General features: G+C 46.4%; 1 protein-coding gene across 2 annotated transcripts in view; it reads left to right on the forward strand.

Moving 5' to 3' along the window:
* Positions 1-3647: 3647 nt before the first annotated feature.
* The window catches only part of MERTK (MER proto-oncogene, tyrosine kinase), a 52560-nt gene continuing 39020 nt past the window's right edge, over positions 3648-17187 (forward strand). For both annotated transcript variants that reach the window (XM_082217397.1, XM_082217398.1), the window contains exons 1-4: positions 3648-3802; positions 9276-9723; positions 11265-11365; positions 13174-13347. In XM_082217397.1, coding sequence (XP_082073523.1) covers positions 3751-3802; positions 9276-9723; positions 11265-11365; positions 13174-13347 — 775 coding nt within the window. In that variant the 5' untranslated portion in view covers positions 3648-3750. The remainder of the gene's footprint in view (positions 3803-9275; positions 9724-11264; positions 11366-13173; positions 13348-17187) is intronic.

Genomic DNA, 17187 nt, shown 5'->3' on the forward strand with positions numbered 1-17187 from the left:
GGAGATTCCTGCCTTGCAGGTGGTTCAACTATGGAGTCACCAAATCTACATACAGTGGTACCTCAGGTTACAGACACTTCTGGTTACAGACGCTTCAGGTTACAGACTCCGCTAAACCAGAAATAGTACCTCAGGTTAAAAACTTTACCTCAGGATGAGAACAGAAATTGTGCTCCAGCGGCACGGCGGTAGCGGGAGGCCCCATTAGCTAAAGTGGTACTTCAGGTTAAGAACAGTTTCAGGTTAAGAACGGACCTCCAGAACGAATTAAGTTCTTAACCCAAGGTACCACTGTACAGCCCTACAAAAAAATTCATTGCACATCACTGGTATAACTGGCTCGATACCCTCATGAACACAAATGATTTTGAATGTGCCATAATAAAAGGGGGTGTCGAAAGGGGCCCATAGTGGGAGTTAGCCCCACGGAGAGAAAATCAGGCAGAAGCAACGTTAGAGGGAAGAGGCCTGGCCAGGGAAAAGATTTGGCACACATAAACACCACCCTGCTGCCCATTCTGTGCTTTAAATTCACAGAGAGACACAGTTTGCTGTGATCCAGGCCTGCTGTCACGTCTTGCTTGTCCCTTGGCTGCCGGAGGCACGTGCCTTTTCGTAGCCGCTGATTGCTTCAAGATGTCAAGACGTTTTCAGGGCTAAAAAGAGAGAGAAGCAGAAATTCAATATCTGCCTGGACTGTATACTGAATAAGCATTTTCTTTTTTTCTTCCCAGACGTTAAAAGGCATCTGGCAACAATTTGCTTGTCCTCCCGCCTGGCCTCACCATTATTTATTTAATTTTGAAAGGTACTTCATATCTGGGACACACTATAGACATGACTATATACAGACTGCTTATATCTATAATCTGGGAGCCATTTAAAAAAAGAAAACTGTCCAGTTTTATAATGTGATTGTGAAACTGTTAAAAGTATAGAAAACCCATTTTTCCTCTCCATGCTCCCCCCCACGACATCCCCGCCAGAAAAGCCTTTCACAGATGCTATCAGCTTCTAGTGCATTTATAAACTTAGTCCCAGGTGTGGTTTAACAATCCATCTTCACAGGGAATTCTGGGAATTGTAACTCTCTGAGCAGACTAGGGGTCTCCTAACAATTCTCAGGACCCTTAGCAAACTACAACTCCCAGAGTTCTTTGGGGAAAGCCATGACTGTTTAAAGTGTTATTAAAGGTAAAGGTAAAGGTACCCCTGCCCGAACGGGCCAGTCTTGACAGACTGTGGGGTTTGTGCGCCCATCTCACATCTATTGGCCGGGGGCCAGCGCTGTCCGGGGACACTTCCGGGTCACGTGGCCAGCGTGACAAGCTGCATCTGGCGAGCCAGAGCCGCACACGGAACGCCGTGTACCTTCCCGCTGGTAAGCGGTACCTATTTATCTACTTGCCCCCGGGGGTGCTTTCGAACTGCTAGGTGGGCAGGCGCTGGGACCGAGCAGCGGGAGCGCACCCCGCCGCGGGGATTCGAACCGCCGACCTTTCGATCGGCAAGCCCTAGGCGATGAGGCTTTAGCCCACAGCGCCACCCGCGTCCCCACTTAAAGTGTTATTACATGGCTTTAAACATATGATGTGAGAATATGACCATAAATTCTTGCAGCTTGCCACGTTTTTCTAGCCTTGAAGTACACATTTCCCTCCCCTCCCCTTTCCTTGGGGCTCTGGTCCTTTTAGCTTGTAAACCCGATGACAGGACCTGCTTTTTAGTTTATGTGAGCCACTTTGAGATACAACAATTGCCTGAAAAGAAAGTTTAAAATGCAGTATTATCAATAATCAAAAGAGAACATTTTACAGAGATGGGCAATAAAAAGTACGTATACCACACCAACTAAAGCACATTTGACACAGATTTAAATGTGCTTTAAATACATGGTGCAGATCTGCCCTGAAGTTTAGAACATTCGAGATAAAGGGAAGCCCTTTAAATAATAATTTTAAAATGCTATATCATTGGCTGGTAAGTTGAGATCTGTGCTCAAAATGGGGTAAAGGTGGCCGTAATGAAGCCTAAACAAGCCCTAACCCTGACTCACCACAATTTTATCAAAATCTTATGCCACATACAGTGGTACCTCGGGTTAAGAACTTAATTCGTTCTGGAGGTCCGTTCTTAACCTGAAACTGTTCTTAACCTGAAGCACCACTTTAGCTAATGGGGCCTCCCGCTGCCGCCGCATCGCTGCTGCACGATTTCTGTTCTCATCCTGAAGCAAAGTTCTTAACCTGAAGCACTATTTCTGGGTTAGCGGAGTCTGTAACCTGAAGCGTCTGTAACCTGTGGTAACAGTGTAGTTGGCTTAAAACTAACTAAGGTTAGCATCACACCACCCCAATAGCACCTTAAAGACCAACTAAGTTAGTTCTTGGTATAAGCTTTCTTGTGCATGCACACTTCTTCAGATACACTTTCGTGTGCATGCACACGAAAGCTTATACCAAGAACTAACTTAGTTGGTCTTTAAGGTGCTACAGGAAGGAATTTTTTTATTTTGACTATGGCAGACCAACACGGCTACCTATCTGTAACTCCACCCCAATAATTTGAGCAGCCAGGTGAGATCCTGCTATCTCCCTTTTCAGGATAAAAGGGAGTCTTCTGGCACCTTAGAAACTAGCAGGATGTTTGAGTATAAGCTTTCCTCAGATGCCAAAGCGGATTCCAACCGGGCAGATCCACACACAGACAAAGGGATCCGGACGGGGGCGGGGGGGGGACGACGACGACGACGTAAACAGTGGAGTCAAAAGGTCAGGCAAAGGAGATAAAATTTCACAGTGCGAAGCTCAAATGGATACAAGTTAAAAGGTAACCATTCACATCATGGGCATAGTCAGGGGAGTGCAGGGGGGCAGCTGCCCCCCTAAATTAAGCAAAAATAATAATAAATACTTAACTAACTGACCCATCGCATTGCAGATAACTCAGTTCTGCCCCCCCCCCCAATAAATCTCGGCTACGCCGGCGCATAGCTGTCAACTTTTCCCTTTTCTTGCGAGGAATCCTATTCGGAAAAAGGGAATTTCCCTTATGAAAAGGGAAACGTTGACGGCTTTGCGCCCGCGATGCACATCTTGTATACGTTTCAGCTTTGCGCAGTCGCGTCACATCTTTGCATTGAAGGCTTTACTGTTTACATGCCGCGTTTGCCAACCTGGCGCCCTCCATATGTTTTTGGACAACTCCCATCCGATGGGGAGTTTTCGTCCAAAACATGGCGAGGGCTGCTTTACAATGCCATCCTCTCTACGTACGTGTTTGTGTGTGAGATAGAGAGCGCGTAAAAGCTCCTGCCACAAGCATGCAAGCTTCCGCGGGGAGCCTTTAAGGCGCTTCAAGATTCCTGTGCGACCTGCTGCGTTTCTCCAGCCAAGTACTATTCGCCCCCTGGCGGGAATCGGAGCCCCTTCTCTTGCCCGACCAGAAGGAGGCCAACCCTCCCAGACCCCCGAAATCCGCCTCCCCGCGCCCGCCCCGGAGGAGGAGGAGGAGGGACCTCTCTCCGTCCCCGCCTCCGCTCAAGTTTCGCCCAGAACTTTTGTTTTGGGTCAGCGATCCTCCGGCTCGGAGAGGGCGGTTTTCTACGGCGGCGTCTTCTGTGCGCCCCGAGGACTCTTCGCCCGGAGGGAAACCCGGCTTTGGAGGTGGCCTGGTGGGGCTGGAGCAGGGCCAGCGGGGGACCCGGCGGTGCCCAGATCGGACGCTTGCCAAGCCCGCTTCCAAGTCGCCATGGGAGGCTTTTGGGGGCTGCTGCTGGTGGCGTCAGCCTTTTGCGCAAAAGGTAAGGCGCCTCTTTCTCCTCCCGCGTTTGGTTACGCGTCCGAAGTGCTGGAACAGGAGTTGGCTGGATGTCGGAAAGGTGTTGTTGGGGGGCGGGCAGGGTTACCCCGTCTTCCAACTCTTCGTTTGGGAGGGTGTCTCATTCCCTCGCATTTGGTGGGCTCCAGAAAGGCGCTGGGACTCGGGGTGGGGGGAACGTCATCCCTCCACCCTCCTGCGCTTTGCGCGAAAAGGGAGTTTGCAAAAGTGGGGCGGGGGGAAGAGGATTACTTTTGTCCTCGCCTTTAATCCGAGCACAGCTCGGGCTTGGCACCTGCCTGTGAAAGAAAGAAAGAAAGAAAGAAAGAAAGAAAGAAAGAAAGAAAGAAAGAAAGAAAGAAAGAAATCTCTGAGGGGGAAGGTAAACTGCCTCCATCTCTTCTTATACATCCCTTGGAATAGAGTTTTCTCGAGTAGAGAGACCTTAACTTCCAGGCAAGGTTTTTAAAAGGGTGGTATTCAGCGAAGGTTTTACTCGTTGGAATGAACAAACCCGATTAAGGCAGGTCCATTCCTTTCGGTAGGTCTGAGTACCAACCCCAACTTTCCATAAATTAACCCCACAAAACACACTCTCTCTCCTTGCTCTGGCCACAGTTTCCATTGCATATGTGGGAGCAGTGCATGGCCATTGGTTCCTTTTGAACAGTCATTAGGAATACAATGAATTCCTAAATTTAGTGTGCAAATGTATACAGAGATAAACACAGTGTGTAGCTACTATAGATAACTGACCCGGTGGGGGTGTGCGGCTGCTTTTGGGAGCACAGTAGGATGAAGAAAGCTGTTGGGCATCTCTGTTCCTTCCTGCCTGGCACTTCTGTTCCATCCAATTGACTTTGCCCAGAATCCCCTCCTGATGTTTGCTCCAGCCATGGATCACATCTTCTCCCCCCTGGCAGCCTTCACAGGAAGGGTGGAGCCAAGCAGGCAGAGGGGAACTTACTTTTATTTATTTGTTCATCTCAGTCATTTATGTTCCTGCTTAATTGTTTACGTTTCTAAGCGGCGTACGCATGAACAATCCACAGAAAATGGGACAATAAAACAAAACAAAATTGTCGCAAAACCAAGGAGTTGCTGTGGACAGAAATAGCCATAGATTACTATCCTTGCAGTGGATTGCATGCATACCTTCTCAACCTGCCTTAAAGGGCTGCATTGCGCAATGTGCTTCTAATCCAAGTGATACGGTCAGTGGTTACAGTATAGCTCAGCTGTGAAACTCGTTGGGTGGTCTGCCTCTCACCGTCACCTACCCTCACTGGATTTTTGTGAGCTTTGTTAAAAAAAAAAAGGGAAAAGATTCTCATCTGAGTTTCTTGGAGGCCCTAGATATACATACACACTGCAGCGGGATGTGTGCACCAAATAAACTCACTCCTTAACAAGGCATGTACTGTATGTTACAAGTTGCACATGCAAAGAACTGAAATTACAGTGGTACCTCGGGTTAAGAACTTAATTTGTTCTGGAGGTCTGTTCTTAACCTGAAACTGTTCTTAATCTGAAGGTTAGCGGAGTCTGTAACCTGAAGCATCTGTAATCTGAGGTACCACTGTATATAATGCTCCGCGGCACGTCTGCATATGATAGGAAATGCATGCCACATAGAGCAAATCCACACTGTATATTAAAGCACATTCAGTGCCCATGACCTCCCCCACAGCATCCCTGGAACTGTCATTTGCTAAGAGTGCTAGGAAGTGTAGCTCTGTGAGGTGTGAACTACTGTTCCCAGTACATATTCTTTGTCCAGGAAAACTGTATTCGACTCCTAACATAACATTCAGTGTGGTTTTTTCCCTTACTCTGGTGAAGTCATAGCACCAGCGTTGTGTCCTTTTCTGGCACCTGGCGTGCACACATGTACAGTGGTACCTCGGGTTACAGACGCTTCAGGTTACAGACTCTGCTAACCCAGAAATATTACCTTGGGTTAAGAACTTTGCTTCAGGATGAGAACAGAAATTGCACGACGGCGGCGCAGCGGCATCAGGAGGCCCCATTAGCTAAAGTGGTACCTCAGGTTAAGAACAGTTTCAGGTTAAGAATGGACCTTCGGAATGAATTAAATTTTTAACCTGAGGTACCACTGTACAGTGGTACCTCGGGTTACATACACTTCAGGTTACATATGCTTCAGGTTACAGACTCCGCTAACCCAGAAATAGTACCTCGGGTTAAGAACTTTACCTCAGGATAAGAACAGAAATTGCGCGCTAGCGGTGTGGTGGCAGCGGGAGGCCCCATTAGCTAAAGTGGCGCTTCAGGTTAAGAACAGTTTCAGGTTAAGAACGGACCTCCAGAATGAATTAAGTTCTTAACCTGAGCTACCACTATACTAGGTGGGACCAGGGACTGGGCATGGAGGGTAAACAAAACCCAACACGCCCAGCCCAACCCTTACCCCCACTGGGCAGGTGTGGGGCAAGGAGGGTTCACAGGGCTACACTTCCTGCCTGCCCATGCAGGGGGAAACCTTTCCGGGTGACATAGCCCTTGGCAGGCGCATCCCCCCAGGACTAGCTGGGCAGTCATTCAGCAAGGGGGCTGGGGCCGTGGCGGGAAGGCCAGGCCGGGCTCCGGAGACCCCCAGCAGCAGGCAGGTTAGAGATCCCTGCATGGGGGTGCCTGGTTCGTGCCCTCTCAAAATCATGTTCTCGGGGCTCCAGCCCCTGGCTCCCCCCACGCTACACCCCTGAGTCATGGCATAGATGCAATCTTGCCTATAACAGAAGTGAAACGGAAGTAAAACTTGGATTTTTACAAGTGCCCCATAATGTTTGTTCCGCATTGGTGAAAAGTCAGTCCTTTGGTGGGCAGAGCTTAAACTCCCTGCCTTTTAGCATTAGGCAGAAGTCATCACTACGTTGTTTTGAAAGCTTCCTGAAAAACCTACCAACACATATCTTTCCATTACCTATACAGTGGTACCTCTGGTTGCGAACGGGACTCCGGAACAGATCCCGTTCGCAACATGAGCAGAATGCAACCCGCGTCTGCGCATACACGGGTCGCGATTCACCACACCTGTGCATGATGTCATTTTGCGCGTCTGCGAGCGGCGAAACCCGGAAGTAACCCTTTCCGGTACTTCCGGGTCGCTGCAGGGCGCAACCTGAAATCGCGCAACCTGAAGCACACGCAACACGAGGTATGACTGTATTCGTTTTTTAAAGTTTTACTGGTTTTATAGGTGTGATTTTCACAAAGGAAAAGAGATTGGTTTCTAAACCACACTGAGAATTGTTGTTCCATGGAGAGAATAGGGTCCTCTCAGAAACCCTTGGCAAACTACAGCTCCCAGGATTCTTTGGGGGAAGCCACGGCGGTTTAAAGTGGTATGATACTGCTTTAAAGGCATAGTGCAGATGGGGAAAGAGACTTGCTTGGCTTGTACTTGCATGACTGGTTTTTTGTTTTTTGTGGGTGTCTTTTGCCCTTCAACAGTGGGGGCTGCAAATCCTTGAGTAGCCATGAGCAACTGGGACAAATGTTCACAATTCTTCACAGGCAAAGTTCAAGCAAAAAGTTTAGTTAATTATTAAGCATATTCAGGCGTGCTGCATTTCAGTTTTTGCTGAACAGCACTTACTCATTTGCTGCTCAGGCATACAGCGCAAATCCCTCCTGTTTTCTTTCTGTAGAATGGATGGCCACAATTCCCAGAGCTACAAATTGGAGAATAGTTTTAACTATCAATCCCTCTTCTGAGGGAACTCTACAAACTGTAGCTCTGTGAGGATACCAGCACCCTCTTGGCACCTTTAACAAACTATCGTTCCCATGATTTTGGGGGGAAGCCATGGCTGTTGGTATGATACTGTTTAAAATGTACAGGGCAGATGGGCCTAGCACAGCTAGCCCTCTGGGTCGGTGGAGTGAAATCCTATGAGGAAAAGTTGATGTTGTTGGATCTGTGTAACCCAGAGAAGCAGGACAGCTGAGAAGGAGCATGATGGCAGCACTCTTCAAATCACCAGAGGGCTGTCACATAAAAGAGGGCAAAGGCTGGTACTCCTTTCCCCCAGAGGGACAGAATGGACTTCAGTTACAGGATGATATATTTTGGTTGAACTCAGCACCAAATGGCTCCTTAAACCAGGGCTACTGTCACCAAAACGAAACGCCCAATAAAAGTGAATATACTCCCAAAGATGCTATTCCTATTTCAGATGGTACCTATAGTTAATGATATTCAAAATTTTAAGAAATGGCAGAAAGATCTATCTTAAGTTTATTTGGCAGGGAAGAAAACCCAGGATGAAACATAAAATTGACACCAAAGAGAGAGGTGGTTTTGCCCTCCCTGACTTACAATGATACTTTGACGCATCATGTTCATGCTGGTTGAAAGAATGGATCTTACTAAAGAACAGCCACCTGTTAGACCTGGAAGGGCATGATCTAAAATTTGGATGGCATGCGTGCCTGTGGTACAGGAAGGCTAGGATATATAAGAGCTTTTCAAACCACGTAATCAGGAAAAATCTCTTTAGGGTATGGGGAAAATATAAAAACCTATTAGAAAGGAAAACACTGATGTGGCTGTCATCAACCGAAGCCCTGGCAAGGGGAAAAAATAACATTCAGACAGACTGGAGTACATATAAAGGTAAAGGGACCCCTGACCGCTAGGTCCAGTTGTGACCGACTCTGGGGTTGTGGTGCTCATCTCACTTTATTGGCCGAGGGAGCCGGTGTACAGCTTCCGGGTCATGTGGCCAGCATGACTAAGCCGCTTCTGGAGAACCAGAGCAGCACACGGAAACACCGTTTACCTTCCCGCTGGAGCAGTACCTATTTATCTACTTGCACTTTGACGTGCTTTTGAACTGCTAGGCTGGCAGGAGCAAGGACCGAGCAACGGGAGCTCACCCCATTGCGGGGATTCAAACCGCGACCTTCTGATCGGCAAGTCCTAGGCTCTGTGGTTTAACCCACAGCGCCACCCGTGTCCATGGAGTACATATAGAGACCTGCTAATTGTCACTGGGGAGGATTACAAATTGAAAGAGTATGGAGAGATAAAAGATCATGTGACAGATTGGTTATGTTATCAACAATTGAGTGCAATATTTAAGCTTGATTAAAAAATACAGATTTGCGGAAAAGAATTTGCAGATTGAAAAGGTGCTATTAGGATCCAGGGTCAAAATATTATCTAAAATGTATAACTTATTACTTGAGTGGGATACGTGGAGGCAGTCTGTGTTTGAGAGAGGGTATTGCCCCATTTGCCCCAATGGTCCAGCCTTCACTGAGGTCCCTTCCAAGTCTATGATTCTTTGCAAAGTCGCCTCCTCTGTCAAACCCTCAAACCATCTGAAAATCTGTATTCCATCGCCCAGTGTATACAAAGGCAAGATGCTGTAGGTAAGGGGGAATGTTGGAACAAAAAACTTGACAAAACCATGTGTCGTAATTTGCAGGTCCTGTTGAAGCGAAACAAGAAGCGAAGGGATTCAACTCGTCGGCACCCGTAAAATCACACTCACCTTTAAAGGACTCAAATGGCGCACACCGATTTCCCCGCTCCTTGGAGGTCAGCATAAACAGCACTCCCACAATCTATGCACCGACACGTCCCATAGACTCCAATACTGTGAAAACGAATAAGCTCATGTCTACTGAAAGCAACGCTGCTCACCCTCTTGGGTCGTTTAAGTTCAACCCTACAGTAGGAAGTATCGTGGTTGCTGAGCACATGGAAATAAAGTTTAATTGCTCTATCAGTGTTCCTAAATGGCTAATCAACCACGATTCGGCACTCATTTCCTTGTGGAAGAATGGGAAGGAGCTCGTTGGCGCTGACAGGATAGCCAGCCAGTATTTTCAGTTTGATGACAATGAAGTGACCACCATGATATCTACTTTCAAGTAAGTAGCCTCTGTGCAGTTCAAAATTCCGGTCAGCAACTGCTTAATATCTTGAAAATATGGAAAAGCACGAGTTAGAATCCTAAAGCCTCAGGAGACTTGGGACATGAGTAGAATGTGTGCTTTTATTTAAAATGCATTTCTGGGTTATTTGTGGGGCATAGGAATTTGTTCATTACAGTGGTACCTTGGGTTACATATGCTTCAGGTTACATATGCTTCAGGTTACAGACTCTGCTAACCCAGAAATAGTACCTCGGGTTAAGAACTTTGCTTCAGGATGAGAACAGAAATTGTGCTCCGGCAGCGGGAGGCCCCATTAGCTAAAGTGGTGCTTCAGGTTAAGAACAGTTTCAGGTTAAGAACGGACCTCCAGAACGAATTAAGTACTTAACCCGAGGTACCACTGTATTTTTTCTCAAAATATAGTCCGGCCCCCCACAAGGTCTGAGGGGCAGTGGACCGGCCCCCTGCCAAAAAAGTTTGCTGACCCCTGGTCTACCTGAATTGTAACAAATGCCTGCATTGATGCAATTTTGGCATTTGCTGAAAACTCTCTCTTTTTCTTGCGCCTTTACTGGCCACTCCATGGCCCAGCAAGGACACTAAAACCAACAGATTGAACCCACGTAACCTTAACATGGCTGATTAGTTTGTTTTGATGCAAAGGCAGGCTTTTTCACCAGTGTTGTATTTAAGCAGGAACTGCATTCCATGGGATGCTGCATCTTCATTGGCATTCCGCCGGCCTCTGAAGATGCACCTGTTTACGCTGATGTCTTTACCATCAATCAATCAATCATTTTATTTGTATACCACCTTTCTAAAGCTAAAACTGTGTTCAAGGCAGTTTATAACATATAAAAAAATTACATAACTGCAGACATAACAATAGTGGTCATGAAGAATAAACAAAATATCAAATTGAACCAAACCAACCAGATCGAACTTCCACATAAATCATCAGATACAAAATAGAGATACTACAAAAATTTCACAGCAACAACCCCCCACCCACAACAAAACTCCCTAAACAACAGCCCCATCCAAGATTCTGTTCAGCAGCATCATATTTTGTAGCTGGAGTCAGTCAGGGCCTTAGCCTTCCAGGCCAGGTGGGGAAAGCCTTGCCAAGAAAGGGAGCAGGTCTTCCAGGACTCACAGCCAAGAGCCTGCTGTTTTTATTGCTGTGCTATTTTATTGCACATTTTAATCATGGGCAGTTATATTTTAATGTTTCAATTGAATCATTTTATTGTGTATTTTAATTATAGTATATTTTAATTATCCCACAATTTAACAATCGTGTGCAATTAACTTTTATGTCTTCTTGGCACTCGGTAGTATTGAATAATAATAATACCATCCATTGGTTTCTTATTAACTTACTGGCCATTCTGCTTTGAATTGCAATTTTGTTGTTCTTTTTGGGGGATGGGGGAGGATATAAGGTTTTCTTACTGTGTATGTAAGGTGGAATAGAAATGTTTCCTAATTTAAAAACCAAAATTTTAAATCTTTCCCCCACTTCTCCCATGCAGTATACCCAACGTCCTACGCTCTGATAATGGGTCCTACACCTGCAAACTGACAGTCAACAGCGAAGAAATTGTGTCAGATCCTATTTTGGTTCTGTTGGAAGGTATGCTTAGTTTTGAAAGAAAGCACTTGATAATGTAAAACTGTGGATGAATAGCTAGCTTGGGAGATTTTGTATAACAAATATGAGAGTGACTATTCAAAGAGAACTGGAAGAAAAAAAATTGAACTAAACGCAGAGCCAATCTGGGAAATTGCATAAAAACCTGGAGGAAGATGCCATTTTCAGGCAATTTCTTCCCATTATCTTCCAGCAAACCCACATGGTATAGCCTACAAAGGTCAGTAGATCGCCCTGATCCTGTGGAGAAGCTTTTTGAGGAGTAAAGGGATCTGCAAGAGGGAGAAGGGGAGAGAAAAGCCCCCTTGTATGAACGGTCTTCCGTTTGCAACCCATGTTACGTTCAAAAAGGCAAATGCATATACAGTATTTTATCCATCTGCTTCCAGAACAGAGGGCAGGTATCCTTGTTTCAACTGCAGGATCGCCTGGTCAGTATTGCCTCCTGGCTTCTCACTTTCCCTATGCCCAGGTAGTCAGGATCATGCTGCAATCCATACCTGGGAGTGTATTTCCTTCTTGAGTAGAAGTGCACAGAGTTGCGCCCTCAGAGGCAGAACCGTGTTTTCTGGACAGTTCTCTCGTGCTTGTGAACTGTAGTGGGGCTTCCTCGAGGAAACCCTCTCTTTAGACCAGGGATAAGGAATCTGGGACTCTTTCCATGCAGTGGTAAATTTTGAAGCGTTGGGAGCAAATCACAGTGGCTTGCATAGGGGAGTACACAAATTTGGGGTGCTCCATTGATCTCAGTGGTGCTTATTTCTGATTCCACGGGGTCGACTTGTCAAACGCTTTAGCAAAAGATATGTCATTAGTTCGCGTTTCTAATTAAAAGCTTTCTTGCAAAAGAAGTGTTACCATTCAAAATGGTAGGGGGCAGGGGGACGCCCATCAAAGAAAAGGAAAGAAGTGTCCACCTCATACTCTAGTTATCTCTCGCTTGGACTACTGCAATGTGCTCTATGTGGGGCTACCTTTGAAGGTGACCCGGAAACTACAACTAATCCAGAATACGGCAGCTAGACTGGTGACTTGGAGCGGCCGCCGAGACCACATAACACCGGTGTTGAAAGACCTACACTGACTCTCAGTACGTTTCCAAGCACAATTCAAAGTGTTGGTGCTGACCTTTAAAGCCCTAAATGGCCTCGGTCCAGTATGCCTGAAGGAGCGTCTCCACCCCCACCATTCAGCCCAGACACTGAGGTCCAGTGCCGAGGGCCTTCTGGCGGTTCCCTCGCTGCGAGAAGCCAAGTTACAGGGAACCAGGCAGAGGGCCTTCTCTGTAGTGGCGCCCGCCCTGTGGAATGCCCTCCCATCAGATGTCAAAGAGACAAACAACTACCAGACTTTTAGAAGACATCTAAAGGCAGCTCTGTTTAGGGAAGCTTTTAATGTTTAATAGGTTATTGTATTTTAGTGTTCTGTTGGAAACCGCCCAGAGTGACGGGGGAAACCCAGCCAGATGGGCGGGGTATAAATAATAAATTATTATTATTATTTGTCTCTTTCTCTCCCTTCCTTTATGCTAAAGCCTCATTATCACTTCGGTTCACTTGCCAGAGGAGCAAGGAGGGTCTACCAGTTGCCCTTGGCTCTCCGGCAGATGACATAATTGCTCTTGCTCTGGAAAAAACCCCAGGATACACACACACACACAGGTTCCAGATCTGAAGTTTGCCATGATGGGATCATCCCTACTGATCTGTGTTATTACAATTTGCTCTTTGGAGTTTGCACTTGGTCTCTTAAGTCTGCCTAACCATCCTTTCTCTCCTGTTGCGTGGCAGGACTGCCGTATTTCATTAAGCAGCCCCAGGGGCTGAACGTGACCCGGAACACACCCTTCAATCTCACCTGTCATGCCGTGGGGCCCCCTGAGCCCATTGCAATCCACTGGCATTGGAACAGCAGCCAAATTACCAAGAAAGCTGACATTTCTCCTTCTGTCTTGGCCGTGCCAGGTGAGCCGAATAGTTTTCGAGACAAGTCCCTTTGATGGGCTCTTGTGTCTTTAGTTGGTATGTTGAAGAAGGAATTTCATCAGGTGTTGCTTGCTGTGCATTAAAGATGCAGGAGCTCTCTGTAATACTTTGGACCACAGCATCCAGCATCTCTGACTGTGGACCATTTTGTCTGGGCTTCTGGGAACTGAAGGCTGGGGAAGGCTGTTCTAGAGAGCTATTGCTGGAGGAAAAGGAGGGCCCCTTGTGGCATTTTCCCCCCTTGAGACAGCCACACAATTTCCTTGGTTTAGGGGATTGTTATAATGGGTGTGGTCCCTTCAAGTGGCTTATCTGGTTCTTACCAAAGCCTTTGAGAAAATCGTTTCAGTATTGCAGAATGTGGTAGGCATTTCCTTTTTTTAAACCATTTTTAAATAGTTTGGCTAATTTTCTCAGTGAAGTCACTTTCAAGGTTTGAGAACTCGAAAAGAGAAAGAAGACCGAACTCCAGTTAACCAGGGATTGCCTTAGATTGCAGTGTTTCTTTTGAGCTTTACTTTCTGCTGACCTGAATGAAATCTCGCCTCGTTCCATGGCCGCACGTCTTGTTTTCTGAAGCGAGCTGCTGCTTATCTTGCTTGGCTTTCAGCCAAAGGCCTTGCAAACTGCATGCTTGGGAAATCTGAGGTTCTTCAGAAATTTATTAGGAGTTGCAGGAAGAAGGTTGGAAACCTCACCTCAGTAACAGCTGTTTGGCAGTCGAAGAAACTGCCTTGGCACAATGGTGAGGACTCTCCATACTGGAGGTATTTAAGCAGTGGCTGAGCAGTCATATTTCAGGGGTGTTGTAGCTGCGCAATTCCTCCATTGACCTGGAGGCTGGACTAGATGACAGCAAGGAGCCTAGCTCTAGCTTCCTGTGCTTCTATCAGCCTTGTAAATTAGACTTACCAAAGTTACTAGCCTGCCAAGACACTAGTCTGTGTGTCCATGCTGGTCATTAAGGATAACTTTGTCCAACATGTAAGTGCAAGCTGCTAGCTTCTTAGCAGGCTAGTTTTAAAATTGCCTTCTTCCAAGGTGGAGGAGGGATGGGTGGATTAAGAAATGAAATGGATCAGAATTTAAGGCAACGTTAAATTATCTAACTTTGGGTATGTGATTCCAAGTGTGGTATTTTAATCTTCCCGTGATTCAGCTGGAATGAGGAGAACCTTTCGCTGAGTTATCCCTGGAGAGATACAGATTTTTGGCAGGGGGGAAAAGTTGCAGACCTTAAAACATCAGGAAAACTCCCGCTGTTTAAGCTCTGCAAATTTTTTCTTCCTTGGTTTTAAAAAGAAAATAAGTAAAAGAAGGAAGTTGTCTTTTTAAAAATCCGGTCACCCCAGCCATCTACAAATAACTCTGTCCACCCACCAGCCAGACTGCAAAGCACTTCCCACAGGAGGAGAAGCCACAAGGCAAATTCTGCCAAGCCTTGCTGCTTGTTCAGCTCACAACAGTTTCAACAAGTGCTTGGATGGAATAATGCCCCACTAAAAGGGAGGGCAACGACAGGGCTGGGTGGATCACATTGTGCCTGAGAAGGACAAGTTGTTCTTTTTACACCCAAGCAACATAAAAGGGGGGGGGGAATCTCAGTTGTCTCTTCTGCTTTTGGCTTTGTTGCTTCTCAAGAAGTGAATCTTACCTCTGCCCAAAGCCAGAACCTTCCATCTTAGGTGGAACTAGGCTGGCCAGATGGGGAAAAAGACAAGGCTTCTGTACCTTTAATAGCTGGCTACCTGGTGAACATCTTATGCACACAACAATTAAAGGTACAAGAGCCCTGTTCTCTTTTCCATCTAGCCACCCTAGGTAGAGTTTAAAGTAGAATGAATGAATGGAAAAGCAGTGGTTATAATAACAAAAAACTTGTATTGCCTTGCCTACAAGCCCTTATTATATTAACAAAAAACTTGTATTGCCCTGCCTACAATACCAAGTGTCTAAAAAACACATATTCGAGTGCAGATTGGAAGAATGTCTGACTATAGTCAACTCCTGGGTAAGTGTGTATAGGATAGCCTTACAATACAATCCTATGCAAGTCTACTGTATACCTGAAGGAGCGTCTCCACCCCCATCGTTCAGCCCGGACACTGAGATCCAGCGCCGAGGGCCTTCTGGCGGTTCCCTCATTGCGAGAAGTGAGGCTACAGGGAACCAGACAGAGGGCCTTCTTGGTAGTGGCGCCCGCCCTGTGGAACGCCCTCCCATCAGATGTCAAGGAAATAAGCAGCTATCTTATCTTTAAAAGACATCTGAAGGCAGCCCTGTTTAGGGAAGTTTTTTAATATTTAATGCTGTATTATTTTTAACACTATTGGAAGCCGCCCAGAGTGGCTGGGGAAAGTCAGCCAGATGGGCGGGGTATAAATAATAAATTATTATTATTATAGCGCCCTCCCATCAGATGTCAAAGCGAAAAACAACTCCCTGACATTCAGAAGACATCTTAAGGCAGCCCTGTTCAGGGAAGTTTTTAATGTGTGACATTTTAGTATATTTTTTGTCTCTGTGGAAGCCGCCCAGAGTGGCTGGGGAAACCCAGCCAGATGGGCAGGGTACAAATAATAAATTATTATTATTATTATTATTATTATTATTATTATTACTCAAAAGTAAGTGCCATTGCATTACAGGCAGCTCACTTGGGCAAATGGGAATCCTCTTTCCTTCTGCTTTTGGAAAACCCAGTCAGCAAGCCCGAGTTTAGGGGTGCAATCCTGAAATGCGAAACCAGTGGCCCTCCAGATGTTATTGGACCCCAGTTCCCTTCAGACTTAGCCAGAATGGCCAATTGACAAGGAAGATGGCAGTTGTGGTCCCAATAAGATATGGCAGCCCAGAGCCCCTCCCCTGCCTGGTGTAACCTCTGCCTTTGTCCTCTCCTGATGTTTTGGACTCCTGCCAGCTAGTCTATAACATGGGTAGGCAAACTAAGGCCTGGGGGCCGGATCTGACCCAATTGCCTTCTAAATCCGGCCCACGGTTGGTCCATAAATCAGCGTGTTTTTACATGAGTAGAATGTGTGCTTTTATTTAAAACGCATCTCTGGGTTATTTGTAGGGCATAGGAATTCGTTCATTTCCCCCCAAAAAAATATAGTCCAGCCCCCCACAAGGTCTGAGGGACAGTGGACTGGCCCCCTACTGAAAACATTTGTTGACCCCTAGTCTATAACATCTGGAGGCTACCAAGCTTGGGAAGGCTGCTGCTGTAGTAAAAGCAACTGAGCTGGCAGTGTGGTGTAGTGGTTAAGAGCGGTGGACTCGTAATCTGGTGAACCGGGTTCACTTCCCCGCTCCTCCACATGCAGCTGCTGGGTGACCTTGGGCTAGTCACACTTCTCTGAAGTCTCTCAGCCCCACTTACCTCACAGAGTGTTTGTTGTGGGGGAGGAAGGAAAAGGAGAATGTTAACTGCTTTGAGACTCCTTCAGGTAGTGATAAAGCTTTTGGATATCAAATCCAAACTCTTCTTCTTCCTCTCTTATTCACTGACGTTTTGTCAGACATTCTCCATTTCATGACTTTGTTCTCCACTTGGCCATATCTACAGCAGACGGCACGGGGAGGTTTTTAAATAGCTCCGTCAAAGTGTTCAATCACTTCTTTGGCAAAGGGAAATAATTTTACGAAAATAAAATAAAATGAGCCAGTCTTTCCCACAGAGAATCTCCCTTGCGGTTAGCAAAGTGCCACACTCGAGATGTTTATCCAAATCGTCACAAACAACACCTGGGAGCCGGGTTTCTTTCTGTGGTCTTGTGTTCAAGAAGGAAGCCGAGTTGGAGGAGAAGTGGTTTCAAT

This window comes from Podarcis vaucheri (genome assembly GCF_965113315.1).
Source record: "Podarcis vaucheri genome assembly, chromosome: 3".
NCBI lineage: Eukaryota > Metazoa > Chordata > Lepidosauria > Squamata > Lacertidae > Podarcis > Podarcis vaucheri.